Genomic DNA, 14,129 nt, shown 5'->3' on the forward strand with positions numbered 1-14,129 from the left:
GTAAGTGCAGGCACAAAGTTGAGAGCGGTTAAGGCCAGGATGCCTGCCTATGTTGCCCTCCTGAAAGCAACTGAGCCTCTGCTAGGCCTCTTTGTGGGACGTATTGACATTGACAACGACCACCTTTGTTTTACGTAGTGAGAGCTAAGTGGAGGAAGAAGCGTATGCGCCGTCTGCGCCGGAAGCGGAGAAAGATGAGGGCGCGTTCCAAGTAAACGCTTCAAGTCCGGACTGATCACCCGGATATGAAGCAACGACTCTGAACCACCTATGAAACAATATCGACAAAAACATCATCACACAAGCTTTTTCACGACATGATCTGTATCAAACGAACAAGACGACCCTTTCGCTTTCGAGCTTGTCGCAACGATTTTAACATGCTCTGCAACCTTCACCGTTCTTAACGTCTGCTCCGCAAGCATCTCAACGTCAATAAACTGCATTCTCCACACATGGATGAAAGCAGCATTACCGAAAGGTTGTGATGGTTCAAGATTGAACGTCCGCGAAAACAAGATAGTAACTATGTTGTCATCAGATGGTTCAACACTGGTTGGGATTCGCTAGATCAAGTAGGCTGGAGTCTGAACGACAGCCGCCAGCGAGCAATGTGCTCGAAGGTCGTCACCTGAGGCTGCTAGGCTGTGAAGAGACTACCGGAGGGTGTACCCACTTCGCACAGATGCGAAAGAAGCACTGGTCTTTGACAGCTACAAAATGCTGCTCAAGTGCAGACAAAGCTACTTTGTGATTTATGCTCCTAGCACGAACACGCATCAGGGGCAGCTACTACACTGGCTGCAGTTTTGTCATGGCACGGTAGTTCCGATCCATGAATACCTGTGACGTTTGCTGGAGTATGGTCAAGAAAAGAAGAAGGAAGCAGTCGCACGAAGGGCGCTTGAGGTGCGAGGCGCAAGAATGGGGAGACAAGCATGGAAAAGATTGTAACGCATGCAAAGGGCGAGAAGGCCGCCTCTCTTGTTATAGATCAAAAATGGCAAAGCATTCCTATTCGCCACATCTACATGCGTCGTGCAAGTCCTGAGTTTCCTTGGCATTTCCACATGAGAGCAATGAAAGAGAAGTTGAGACATCTGTGACAATCATGAGGTCATATCCAACTTTCGTTCGCATAAACCTCAGCGACTCTTCGTGCTTCCACGATAATGTCACTTGTCCAGCATCAAAGGCGAAGAATGTCTTCGTCCCTCGTGTGATACTTGACGGGAAAGGTCGAGTTGACATGGCGTCATGGAACCCAGCCGCCTGAGACACAATAGTCTCCAGCCGACAAAGGAGCTGCTCAACCCACGCTTTGAGGCCTACCGTTTGGTGACAGCTGACGATGGTGCTGCACCCGATGGGTTCTCACAGACAGAGCACGACCTCCCTGGATCTGCTCTTACCGGTTTCGTCGATGATCCGCTGAAGCTGGCGTACAAGACGCTCAAGTCTCGTTTCTTTCATCGTTACCTGTGTCCTTCCAAAGGCGGATCAGACCATCTTGTATATATCGACAAGCAGGGTTTTGTCATTCTAGTGACATTCCAGGCAGGTGTGAGTAAACTCGATTTCTACACTTTGAACTCCCCAGCCGCTTAATCCTATCGTCGGTCACAATAGTTCAAACCGAGCTTCCATCCGCTGCTTCGCCTGGACGTAGATCCAACGGTGGCACTGCCGAGCATTGCCAGCTGCGGCGATCACCTCTGGCTTGCTCACGATGGTCGAAGTGATTCCCCCCTCCGCTTGCTCAGCACGCAAAGAGAAGCGATATCTAAATCACCATTGAGCACTCCACGATGGTCGGCAGAAGTCCTGCACGAATACAGCTTGCCCGATAGTTGTAGCAAACGAGGCATCAAGGTCGTTGATGGATACACGCATACAAATGGCGAGTTTCACGTCCTCCTTCAAGCTGAAACGCACCGTCCGGATAATGTTGATCACGGCTCGAAGGGTGAGAAGTTGGACAATCAGAATCAACCGAGACCATCGGCAAAGGCTTTCGGCTTTGAAATTAGCCTTGTACACCTGCCGGCCCCATCATCGAAATCTGGCGATGAGGCAGGTGACTCTACGGTCGGCGTGACTTCGGCCCAGCTCGTCTACAGGCTTATTGGCGATGAGCCTCTATACATCGCTGTCCTCTCAGGGCGTGCTCCGGAAACGTGGTCGCTTCTTTCTGAAGGCCCTCTGCAAGCCGTCACTATGGACCTTGCGGCAAAGCCCACTGTGGCCCTAACCTCACCTTCGGCAAATCCAGGCCAACCTGCGCTCATGTCCGATACAGAGAAATGCAACATCTCACCAGCGTACTCATGGGCCCAAACTGCCGACACTGTCACAATTGCCTTTTCCTTGCCGCCAACTCTGAACAAAGCAGACATCCGTGTTCACTTCTCGCCACCGAGTGGCTTCTCACTCATGCTAAGCACAGAGGCCGACTTGGGGAACCCAAAGATCTACGAACTGCCCTCCAACCACACTACCTCGGAATCGACGCCAGACAGCTATGCAAAGATACTAGCTCTAGCCATGCAACGTGGAAGGTACGAAGGCCGATCACTCTGGGGCCCGATCGACATGGAGGGAAGTCTATGGACGTGGGAAAAGGCGCGGTCGCCGTCCGATAAGAGCTCTGTCATCGGCCTGCTGACCGTCCATCTGGAAAAGAAGCATGAAGGTACACGATGGACGCACGTCTTCGCCCCAAGCTTGGAGGAAGAATCCGTCGAGACTTCGAGGCTAAGTCTCACAGATGACGTCGACGAGACGGTGGATCCTTCGGAATTGTTGGAAGCACGCGGAGGACTGCAAAAGTACACAGCAGTGGAAGGGTCTGCAGGGGCAGCAGACTTGGGAATCGATCGCACCGGCATGGCAGGGCCGCACACGTCACTCCTACAAGACGAAATGGAAGAAGAGGACGCCAGTGTTGGTCGGCCCCTTCAAATTACGACTATCTCTATGGGCGATTCAAACCAGTCCCCGAGCATCGATCGCACGACGACCACCTCCAAGATTCTTTGTCTACCATTGCCGACTTCTTCGGTCAGCCAAATACCTTGCGTGGCCATACAAGCCAATTTAGACGGTTGCCTTTGGACCTTCGAGCACGGGAACTTGCTTCATGTCGAGACGATTCCCGCTCTGAGCTACGTGTTGGCCTCGAAAAGAGAGGCGCACCGGTGCCATTGCATCACCAGCTCGCGTGGTTCGAACAGCCAGGGCGTATGCTTTGCGTTTGAAGGCCCGACTCCGGGTCTGGCAAGCAGAGCCACAGGTGTAAGTGGTGCTGGCAGCCTCTTCTTCTACCGCAGTCCACCAAGGGACCAATCGACAGGAAAGCAAAGTTTGTACGGGGAGAGTCGTGTCATTGCGCTTGGCAAGAATGACACAGGTGCTCTGCTGGACGTCACACTTGTGCCACATGGTGCATCCAGTTCTCCTGATGCCGTCGTGTGTTTGACAGAGCATAAGCTTTTGGTCCTGCAAGGCCTTTTGTAACATCATTGATGCAGATGTACAAAACACAAACTGGTTGCGAACGCGCGAGATTGTATCAACGCGGAAGTTGAAAAAGTGTGACAATGACTGTGACATCTTTTACATGGGGATGTCAATGTTTTGGGGGATGCTGACGGAAACCTCCTCGCCAGGTCTCTCGTGGCCGTCATGACTTGCAATAGCGGAATTTAGCGAGCTTCCCCAGCTCTCTTCTTTGATGGGGATAAGGCCACCCTCTGAAGGGCTCTTTGAGAGGTCCTGGCTGGATGTTGCAGCCAGCTTCGGGGTAATTGCCGCCGCGAGGTTTTGTAATTGTGCGACTGCCCGCTCAGCGTCCATCTCTCGTGCCTTGTCTTTCTTCCACTCCGCTTCCTCAAATGAATGTTGTTCAAGCCGAAGAGCGACCAGGCCTGGCGGGTTGATTCGCGACTGCTCCGGAAATGACTGCCACAAGCGGAGCTCGGCTGAATCATCTGACTCAGATGTCTCCATCGTCTGCGACGGCGAGGGAGGAACCACAGGAACGTCATGATGCTCTTGAGCAGGCGCGGCGGGCTGTACACTTGGGTCCGTTGCCGATTCCTCCCCCGTAAATACGATCTCGATGCTGTTGGGACGCTCAGCGTCGGTTTGATCTGTTTGGCTGTGCATTGTTTCCGTCTTTTGAAGCTGGGACTTGTCCACCCTCGAGGCAGGATTGGCTCGCAATCCTGGGAGAAAGGCCCACCAAGTCGAAGCCTCCGGTTTTCTGCTTACGAAGTCTAGTTTCTGGTGCAAGATGGGCCATGACCGATGAGGGGTTATTGGATCAGTGCTTTCCTCTCGTTGGCCCGTAGGCGAGAGAGGTGATTGGGTTTCAGCCGTTCGGTCTTCAATGTGCTCATCGGATTGAGATGGCTGGAGCATCATCTCCTCCGGCTGATAGTAGATGGACGAGGACGTCCCCCGCGTTGTCGATGCGGTAGAGAGACTGGATGACGCAGATTCGCGACGGCATAAGGCGCGTGGAACCGCAGGGACAACGTCGTTAAATGCGCTTGGCATGGGGAGGGCCCCATCGCGACTGATACTTGAGCGCGGCAAACTGCCGTCGTTGCTAATCCGGATTGGACTACCGACATCATTGTTTCGTAGAGATAGGAATGGGAAAGGCACTAGGTTAGGCGGCCCTTTCCCGCCTTCCCTTTCTCCCACTGGCCTTGCGTTGTCCGAAGACAACTTCTCTGCTGCTGCCACTGGCCTTCCCATCGAGAACATGGGAGTAGCATGCGACGGGATTCGTCGCTCCTCTTCTGACGGAGCACGGTCTGCGCTGTCATCTGCTGGGACGTTATGCTTGGACTTGGAGCCTTCATCGACGGTGCCCAGCCCGATCGTCGCCTGATAAAACTTGCTGCCTGAAGCAGGTCCGTGAGGGCCGGGGCGAGACGATTGATAGCTTCCCATCGGGAGCTCTTCTGCGTACGATCGAGGCCGCGCCTGCTCCATCGACCGCCCGAAGGAGCGGCTGAAGCCCTGATCAGCCGCCGCACTGAACCGATGCGGGGCATACTCGAAGAGAAGCTCGCGAATTCTGTCCTCGGCACGCTGCATGAATATAGGCTGGCCGTCCGCGTGTGTGAAATGAATCATCATTTCGCTTCCTGGTTCTTTGTCCAGCCAACTAGTGACATCGGACGGGCGTGTCAGTGGAACGGACGAGCTGAAGCGCCGTGAGCTGCCAAAGTTGACCACATTTTGTGGAAGGATGACATTCAACTTAGCATGCCGAAGTCCGCTGAAGCCCATCGTGAACAAAAGGCCGAAGTAGCTGACGACCAGGACAAGAGCGCGCCAAGAGACCCAGCCAAGGTACACAACGAGCACGATGCTGGCGTAGGTTGAAAGCAAGTCGGTGGCAGAATCGAAGAAGAATGGGTCGCGTGCGGACATGAGGCCAGGGGTGGACGACAGGGTGGACGACAGGGTGCCCGAAGGATTGTAGAGGACCAGCACAATTATGCAAATAATTGCTCGTGGGATAAGTGTGATTATGGTGGGCCAATCTGCATTATGAGCAAGGAAGTGCTGTCAACATGTGCTCAGAGCAAAAGAGTGCGATAGTGTAACTCACTTTGTGAATAGTACCAACACGTCTCGATGAAAAAGTCCGTGGAAGTTGCTGACCAGCGAATTCGATGCAAGAAGGAATAGTGGCTGTATGATTTGAGGCTGCAAAGTGTGTATGCTGTTGACGATAAGTAGATGGAAAGGATGTATGCGTTGGCTATAAGTGGAAGTGTGCATGTAAGCGTCAACGTTGCTTCAACGAATCAGAACTCATCACGATTGTTGCAGAGTACAGTTGCGTGGAACTTACCCTCTGAGAATACGCGCTGAAAGCATAAGACGTAATCGTGCAGCAGAACGACGCCGAGAAACCAGCTGAGCGTGAAAAATGAGTAGACGCCAGTGGCAACCCACCAAGCCGTTGCGATGCTACCATTATCTGCTGCTCGGTTATCCGGCTGCAAAGCGAGCTGAACAAGGACGAACATCACGTTGAAGTCGAAGAAGAGCGTTGTGAATACATGCAAGTTGGTCAAAAGGAAGAGCAGACGTTGGTGTATGCGGGTCAGTATTGTCAACGGTGTCTTGCTGGACAGCTTGACACCGGATGAGGCGAACTCCTGCTCGTCCGGAAATCGTGGCTGAAGCTTTGACAGCGCAGTGAGAAGCTGGTGCGTGCGTGCACGTTGATGCTGCGCATACACAGTCGATAGGGACGCGCCCCGAGACTGAAATGACTGTCGTAACTCATCTTGCCCCTGCGTCAGTTCGACCAGGCCATCAGCGGGGAAAGCACTAACGGAGTTCGTGCCTGGCGCCCACATGCTTAGCAATGCGCTATTCTGATCTGTCGGATTCGACGATTCGAGGTGGCCAAGGGAATGTCGAGCAGGAGCTCCGTTAACGACTAATGCTTGAGGCGTGCCACTTCGACGGCCGGTCTTGTCTGCAAGGTGTGGAGCAGATGAAGGCTCGCGGTGGAGACTTGCTCTTCGCACCGGCACGTCAATGGTGCGCTGAGGACCCCAGGAATGAGGCCGAGGTGTCCTCTCGGAGCTTTGGCTCGCCAGCGATGTCGACAAGGCTGCGCGGCCGCGTTCCTCGATGCGGCTTGCAGCACTTGTGCTGCGTACGACCGGTGGAGCCTTGTGGGAGGCTAGCCGAGCTCTGGATGAGAATGATGATGACGCGACCCTCACATTTCCTGCAGCATCAACTGACGGGCGCTTCAAATTTGTTCTGATTGCCGGTACTGGGCCGCTCGTCAAGATGTGTGGCACACTCTGCGCACGAGCTCTTCGCGCGCTCAGCCCGCTCTTGCTGGTGCTAAGGTGCGCACTGCCGCTTGAGCTGCCCCCAGACAGCGGCACGGGATTTGTCGCGAAGCCACGGCTGCCGGCCGAATCGCTTCTTCTATTCGCCACCATAGCTGTGCTGGCCTTGCGGCTCCTCTTGCCGACACTGCCCGTCGAACCGGAGCGAGAGACAGAGCCGGACGCACGGTGCACCATGACATCCGCTGCGGTGAGCGAGCCGGCGTTGTTGGTGTCTCTGTTTGGCGCTACTGCGGACTCCATCGTGCACATGCTCAACTGCGAGGCTTGATGAGACCGTGCTGTAGAGGAAGGGGGTGACAAGCTGTTATGCTTGCCCATTCTTTCTAAAGGAATGGGCGAGAACTGATCCTGCACCTGTAGAGGTGCGAAGGGGTTTCGCTTTGGAAAGCTGACACACTCGTGTGTTTCGTTGTCGGATGTTGAGGGGACCGAATGTAATGGAAAGGCTAACGGCCCTGGTGGAGGAACGCTGCGGGTTCCTTCTCCAAAAGTGTTGGACGAGCCGACACTGTTGTCCCGCAGTAGTGCTCGATCGCGAGTACAGCGATTTCGCTGCCATGACCCGGAGGATGACGTGGACAATAGTGACGTCTGCGATCGCGGGGCCGATCCCCGATTCTCAAGACCCCCTGCAGTTGCAGAGCTGGGGACGGCGTCATCGTTATCCGGCGAGACGTCGCGCTCGCGCATCTTGCCTTTTTCCCTTGCAGTGGAAGCGCTGTATCTGCGTCGCGGCAATTCGAGAAGTTCGGGCTGCTCCTGGTTCACATAAGAAACGGCTCCTTCAACGTGGATAGCCTCTCTGTCGTCGTTGCCAGCTGCTGCTGCTGATGCCACCGCCGGCGCTAAAGTCTTGGTCTGGCGACTGGATGATGGAAAGTGGGATAGTTCGAGACGCAGAGACGGCGACCGCGCAGCGGGATATGAGCCAGATGCCGAACTACCGAATGTGTCTGCAGGTTCTGAATATTCCGGCATTAGGCGGCTTGCAGCACCAAGAGCAGTCTTGCTGACCGTGGCCTCGGTGCTGCTGCCGGTACCCTGCTGATTCGCTTGCGAGCGGGAGCTGGTGCCAGCGTCGCGCGACATCGCTTGACCGCCTATTCGCAACCCTTCCGAGCTGGAAGAACGGGTAGAGCGGCTGATTTCGAACCCTTCCACTGCCGCCATAGCCTCCATTGCACAGCGAACTGCCGAAGAAGAGCTTACGTCCGTTGTTCCAAGCCCATCGACAGCATCCTGAAACGGAGCTGGCGGGTCGCTGCCCTCTTGAACATGCTGAGTCCCAAAGGACATGGTGCTGCCGGTTTTGGCTGTTTTCCTTACGTGTCTTGTATGGACTCAGTCGTCTAAGTGCAAATGGTCAATATGAAAAGGGTGTTGATCCATGGTTCGTCGTACGGTTCGTGATGCAAAGACGTTTGTGAGAGTCGTTCATGGGCTAGAAAATGACCAATGGCTTCAGTCTGATGGATAAAGGGGGATGTGATGATGTTGGCGAGAGCAGGCGTGGGCACCCAATGTTGAGTATCCAGGATCACCCCGCTCCGAGTGCGTGAAAACGGGCGAGGATGGTCGCAAGCCAATATGTCCTATCTACAGGCGGCTTGATGGTTGTAGCGGCTTGAAAAGGGGTTTAAAATCGATGTCACTATATGAAGATTGCGCCCTTGGTGGCGATCGAACAAACTTGACTGGTCAAATGGGATAGAAGTTGCAACATTGGTAAGTCGAAGTGCGGTACCTTGTCTTTTGTGCTGCTCAACTGTGACCCTTTATACCATTCATTGTTCACGCTCCATGAAGGCATCAACCTCCCTGCAGCCGAGAAAGTTGAGATAGGCAGTATTGGCGGGGGGCCGACCCGAATTTGGGAATCACCTATATGTAGTGCGACAGACGATAGAAAGGTTGAGCAACCTCTTTCCAGATCCAGGATGACGGTGAACTGAATGTAGTCACAGCGGTGAACAGAAGTAATTATAAGGGTGACGCGACCTTGTGCTGTTGTCCATCTACATTCACCGGACATTCGGGACCAGCTAGATACGCCACAGTTGAGAATCGCTCGCCACAAATATCAAATTTATTTATGGCTTGTCGTAGGCACATCATATAGTCATGCGTACAAACAAAGTACATACATACAGGGTACCCCAAGTGTTCCTCGGTTTGTGGAAGTGATCGATCTTACTAACTTCTGGTCGTGGTCACATGACTGCTGATTGTGGTGTCATTATTCCTCTGGATCTGGAAGTCTGGCTCCTATTGCCGTTGTATTGATCATGGAGGGACAGGCGCGACGGTGCACGAGCGGTTGAGTCCAGCGCCCACGGCGCACGACAGTGATGATGGAGATTGTCGTCCCCGTATTTATTGCATCTGAAGGCGGCGGTGTCTTACCAAGAAACGGTGTCGAAAGCTGGCATGACCAAGCCTGGCCTGGCCTAGCCTGGCGACGGGCGAAGCCAAGAAAGGCACCAATCTTTAATTTGCACCCTGACCCAGTGCTTGAACCTTTCTACGAACTCGTACATACGAGCATGTACAACAACCCTTTGCACATACGAATGTTCTGATATATTTAGCCGGCGGGTCGGGTGGCAGTGCTGTGACCTGGGTGGGCTTTGGAGTATGTGGACTATGGGGTGCCGGGGTGGGCAGGAGGAGTGGTAGGGGTGGGCTTGCTGCGCAATTGTTGTGAAGGATGACTTGCTCGAAAGGTCGAAAAGCCATTCGCCTGCCTGCGCATAGGCCATGATACGCTATAGCCGTTTGTTCGCTGGAAGACCAATATCAAATACCAAAGTTACGTCTATCAATGTCAAAATGATCAACGCTGCTCGAAATCAGACGGCCGCGAGCCTGGCGATGGGTGAAGTGCCTGAGATCAGGATCGCCTGCGGCCCGGCTCGGGTGGCGCTCTTCATCGCTCTCCTTCACCTGGTCGGCTACTTTTGGTGGTGAGGCAGCTGTTGGAGGGGGAAGGGAACCCGAACGCGGCAGGGGAGCCTCAAGCTGAAGGCTCTCTGTCTTGCCTCTTCTCACTTCTTCCTGCTGGCAGGCTGAGGAGTGGTGCCGTGGAGGGCGACGCCCAAAGGGCCATGATCCGCAAGCAGCGTGACTCTGGCCAGCAACCCTTCCGCACTCCGTGACCAGTTCCTGGTTGGTCGGTACCTGCTGGCAATAGTACTCGACAATTGTGTAAAGCTAACAATGCTTTTTTCAAAGTCATCTCTATGGCCACGAGCGTCTCCAGATGCACTGTGCAGCACTGGGCATTGGGTACCGAAAGCTGACTAATTGAGTGCTGGACCCGTTGTGGTCGGCAAGGTAGCATCAAATCAAATTGTGCACGCAAATCACAAGAACGCCAGGCAGAGGAAAGCAGGCAAAAGAAATGCTTCGTGAAGCGGAGATTTTGTACAGGTGTTGTAGAGGTTTGAGTAAGAGGTACGAGGAATGCAAAAAGAAAAGCGGAGCTTTCCGTTCTGTGTGACGCTTGTCGCTTGGCGGGGCCTTCTTACAACTTGTCTGTGTATTCAAGGCACGCAAAAATAAGGAGTATCAGCTTCGTGATCTTTGTCAATTTGGATGAGACATGCACGCAGTACGCACCGTAGTAAGTGTCCAGAGGTGGCACGTCCTCCTTGAGGCCCTTGCGGGTACGGATGGTCTTGACCAGCTCGTAGATCTTGCTCTTGGGGTCGGCGGCGTTACCGCCCATAAGCTCCCAGTGATCGAAGACGCTTTGCGGGAAGGCCTGGCCTCCGGTGGCCTGCCTGAGCGCGGCGTTGAATCCGAACGACTCGTTGACCGGCAGGTACGCCTTGACGGTGTACATCGGGGTACCAGGGCGCTGCTCCTCGAGCACGACCTGTCCTCGCCTCTTGTTGAGAGTAGAGTAGATACCACCCAGACCAGACTCGGGGCACTGGATCTCGACCAGGTAGACCGGCTCCTGCAGACCCGGCTGGGCGAGCAGCGTCGCGGCGTAGCAGACACGACGGCAGGTCGGAATGATCTGTCCGCCACCACGGTGAATGGCATCGGTGTGCAGCGTGACATCCATGATGTTGAAGCGAACACCACGCATGTTCTCCTCGGCAAGAACACCTTCCTTAGTCACCCACTGCATGGCAGCGACACACGAGTCCTTGATCTCGTTGAGGTACTGAACACCCTTGGTGACGTCAACCATCAGGTTCGGGCCGGTCGTGTCGGGGCCGAAGCACCAAATCTTACGTGCATCGGTGACGTCCCATTCGTACTCATCGGCGAGGATACGTGCACGAGCCTTGAAGTCATCACGAGCAGTGATCTTGCCATCCTCGATGGCCCTGGAAAGCTCCTCACCCAGAGGCATGGCCTCAACGTAAAGACGGTTGTGCTTGTTCTGCGACTTGGACAGCGCGGTCATGGAAGAGGTGGCCTGGACAGTCTCACGGTATCCGACGACAGGGTCAGACTTCTTGAGAGGAATCTGCGCGTGGTCCTCCTCGAGATCCTTCAAGCAGATTTCGAGATGCAGCTCACCGGCACCGGCGACAATGTGCTCTCCGGACTCATTGATCCATGCCTGGACGCACGGGTCCGACTTGGTGAGACGCTTGAGACCTTCAACCAGCTTGGGCAAGTCGTTGGCGTTCTTGACCTCGACGGCAACCTGGACAACCGGGGAGACGGAGAACTTCATGACTTTCATGTTGTGCGCCGTCTCAGAGCTAGTGAGGGTACCGTTCTTGAGCAGGAACTGGTCGACACCAACGAGACCGAGAATGTTACCGGCAGGGCAGTCCTCAATGGGCTCGATGTAACGACCCATCATGAGCACAGTGCGCTGGATGGACTTGACGAACAGGTCGTCCTTCTTGCCGGGCTTGTAGTTCGGGCCCTGAATGCGAATCTTGGGACCAGACTTGACGGTACCGGAGAAGATACGACCAAAAGCGTAGAAGCGGCCCTTGTCAGAGGTTGGGACCATCTTCGAGACGTAGAGCATGAGCGGACCGTTGGCGTCGCAGTCACGGATACCGATGGCAGACTCGTCGTCCATGGGGCCCTCGTACAGGGTCTCAACACGGTACCTCTGAGCAGTCTTAGGCGAGGGAAGGTTGATGACAATCATCTCCAGCAGAGCGTCACCGGCAGGCAGGAACTTGCGCATGACGACCTTAAGGAGCGGCTTGCCCTCGAGATCCTTCTCTTCGGAGGTGAGGGCGATCTCGAGTTTCTCGAGAATCTTGAAGGTCTCGTCCTTCTTGAAGTTCATGACCGAGTCGAAAATGCGGAAGATGGGGTCGAGAACGAAGGTGTTGAAGGCGCGCTCGAGGGGCTTGCCGTCGGCGTCGGTCGCCTTGGTGGTCCACTTCTTGGTCTTGGGGTTGAAGAAGTTGTCGCCCCAGAGCTTGACCATCATCTTCTCCTTGTCGACACCGAATTTCTTGGCGTAGCGAGCGGCGAACTGGCGGAGGGTGAAGGCCCAGCCATGGAGACCCGAGGCGAAGGCGACAGTGCCCTTCTCGGGGTACACCTGGGACTCGCCGAGAACCGGATCGTTGTAGGTGGCAATGACGACGTTGACCGACTCGATGGTCCTCAAGAAGGAGAGGTAGAGGTCCTCCTTAGAGACCTGGAGCTCGAGAAGCGCACGGTCGACCTTGTTCAAGCAGACGACGGGGCTGATACGCTCACCAAGGGCCTGACGCAAGACAGTCTCGGTCTGCACGCATACACCCTCAATGCAGTCGACGACGACAAGAGCACCATCGGTAACACGCAGGGCGGCGGTGACCTCGGAAGAAAAGTCGACGTGCCCTGGCGAGTCAATGAGATTGATCAAGAAGTCATTGCCTTCGGTCTGCTGTTTGATGTTGGCCAGGTCCTCCTTCTCCATGGAGAAGTACATGGAGATGGCGGTGGACTTGATGGTGATACCACGTTCCTTCTCGTCATCACGTGTGTCGGTAAAACGCATGTCACCAGCCTTGGCGGAGGCAATGATACCGGCCTTGGAGACAAGCGAGTCGGTCAGGGTAGACTTGCCGTGGTCAACGTGGGCAATGACCGACATGTTACGAATGTTCGTCGGCTTGTCCATCAATTGACGGATCTCATCGACGGTGAAGTTAACCCTGCAAAGGCAAAGGGAGCCAGAGATTCGTCAGCCTATGTCTTGTATGCTGAATATCAAAGGCCCTGTGCAGCAATGTATGTCCTTGCTCCATCTTCCTGCATGCCACACGTCGCCACTGCGAGCACCGCAAATGTAGTACCGCGGCCCCGTACATCGCACACTCCCCATGCCACAAGCACAAGTCGCCGAAGAGCTTTCTCTGAACCTCCTGCAAGCGCTACCAAAGCTCATATCCGGGCAACTCACATCTTGGCGAATGTCCCTTGCCGGGCCTGGTGTTACTCGGAAAAAGTGGGTTGCAGGGGGAGGGAAGACTGGGCGGACAAAGAGTACCTTGCCGAGTCCGAGAATCCAGAGTCTACCGACCGAAGGATGTGCAGTCAGAAAGAGCTATACGAGGACGACAGTGTCGGTCTCTCGCTGCCAGATATTTGACTGCGTGAAGGTGTGGTTGCCACGAACGGTGTATAGGGGGGAGGGACGAACCAGGAAAAAAAAGAGAGTGAGCTGAGCGGACAGGAAGTTTGGGAAGGGCGAGCGGTGGACGAGGTGGTGGTGTGCATTCTTGGTGGAGAGACGACAGCACTGGAGGACACGCTTTGACCTGTGAGACCGTCCAGTGGAAGCCAGCCAGCCAGCGCGGGCCAGCAAAAATTTTCTGTGGCATGGCGGAAAGCACTGGAGCAGTCACAAGCGGGGAGCTGCCGCCGCCTCTGCGGTCTGCCATGTTCTCAACTCGGAAGACAAAAGCAGGCGGCGCACGCACCAGCCACTCTATCACATCTGAGCACTGCACGAGTTACATGTGTAAGCTGTGATCCCCAGAACGTAAAACAAGCCAGGAGCAAAGGAAGGGAATGCAGCGCAGTGACACGCTTCATCTTAGTGAGGAAGCGACAAATAATAGAGTAACAATTTAGGGTTAGAGCCTTGCTAACCCTGGTTCCCAGGCCTCAGCATCATCGTCCTCCCTTCCCAGTTCCGTCTTTTAGCTGCCGGTGCTTCGAGGATTGCCACGGGGACGATCGTATGCTTCGCACCCAATGCGAGAGAGGCAAAGGGTTATGCGCGTATGCTTGCTACGCACTCAC

General features: G+C 54.7%; 3 protein-coding genes across 3 annotated transcripts; 1 reads left to right on the forward strand and 2 right to left on the reverse strand.

Annotated features, from left to right (window-relative positions):
• The first annotated feature begins 1,154 nt into the window (after nucleotides 1-1,154).
• On the forward strand, nucleotides 1,155-3,566 carry K437DRAFT_138931 (uncharacterized protein). The gene is made up of 2 exons (XM_013387298.1): nucleotides 1,155-1,563; nucleotides 1,630-3,566. The coding sequence occupies exons 1-2, from the start codon at nucleotides 1,258-1,260 to the stop codon at nucleotides 3,514-3,516; spliced, it is 2,193 nt and encodes a 730-aa protein (XP_013242752.1). The 5' UTR covers nucleotides 1,155-1,257; the 3' UTR covers nucleotides 3,517-3,566.
• On the reverse strand, nucleotides 3,566-6,393 carry K437DRAFT_138993 (uncharacterized protein). Its single transcript, XM_013387299.1, has 4 exons — nucleotides 6,388-6,393; nucleotides 5,876-6,323; nucleotides 5,630-5,782; nucleotides 3,566-5,561 (listed from the first exon to the last, which is right to left on the reverse strand). Exons 2-4 carry the CDS (start codon nucleotides 6,051-6,053, stop codon nucleotides 3,616-3,618), a joined length of 2,277 nt encoding a protein of 758 aa, XP_013242753.1. The 5' UTR covers nucleotides 6,054-6,323; nucleotides 6,388-6,393; the 3' UTR covers nucleotides 3,566-3,615.
• Nucleotides 6,394-10,280: 3,887 nt separating this feature from the next.
• Nucleotides 10,281-13,462, reverse strand: K437DRAFT_290970 (P-loop containing nucleoside triphosphate hydrolase protein). The gene is made up of 3 exons (XM_013387300.1): nucleotides 13,285-13,462; nucleotides 10,521-13,036; nucleotides 10,281-10,436 (listed from the first exon to the last, which is right to left on the reverse strand). Coding segments are annotated over exons 1-3 (2,529 nt in total). The 5' UTR covers nucleotides 13,287-13,462; the 3' UTR covers nucleotides 10,281-10,425.
• Between the last annotated feature and the right edge of the window lie 667 nt (nucleotides 13,463-14,129).

Source organism: Tilletiaria anomala (genome assembly GCF_000711695.1).
Source record: "Tilletiaria anomala UBC 951 chromosome Unknown K437scaffold_52, whole genome shotgun sequence".
Lineage (NCBI taxonomy): Eukaryota > Fungi > Basidiomycota > Exobasidiomycetes > Georgefischeriales > Tilletiariaceae > Tilletiaria > Tilletiaria anomala.

Bases quoted from the DNA above. Each gene is read 5' to 3' on its own strand.
- K437DRAFT_138931 (XM_013387298.1), top strand. From the start codon at position 1,258: ATGGAACCCAGCCGCCTGAGACACAATAGTCTCCAGCCGACAAAGGAG. The intron at 1,564-1,629 runs GTGAGTAAACTC...CGGTCACAATAG, and splicing joins TAGTGACATTCCAGGCAGGT to TTCAAACCGAGCTTCCATCC.
- K437DRAFT_138993 (XM_013387299.1), bottom strand. From the start codon at position 6,053: ATGTTCGTCCTTGTTCAGCTCGCTTTGCAGCCGGATAACCGAGCAGCA. The intron at 5,783-5,875 runs GTAAGTTCCACG...TTCCACTTATAG, and splicing joins TCAGCGCGTATTCTCAGAGG to CCAACGCATACATCCTTTCC. The intron at 5,562-5,629 runs GTGAGTTACACT...CTCATAATGCAG, and splicing joins GTGTTGGTACTATTCACAAA to ATTGGCCCACCATAATCACA.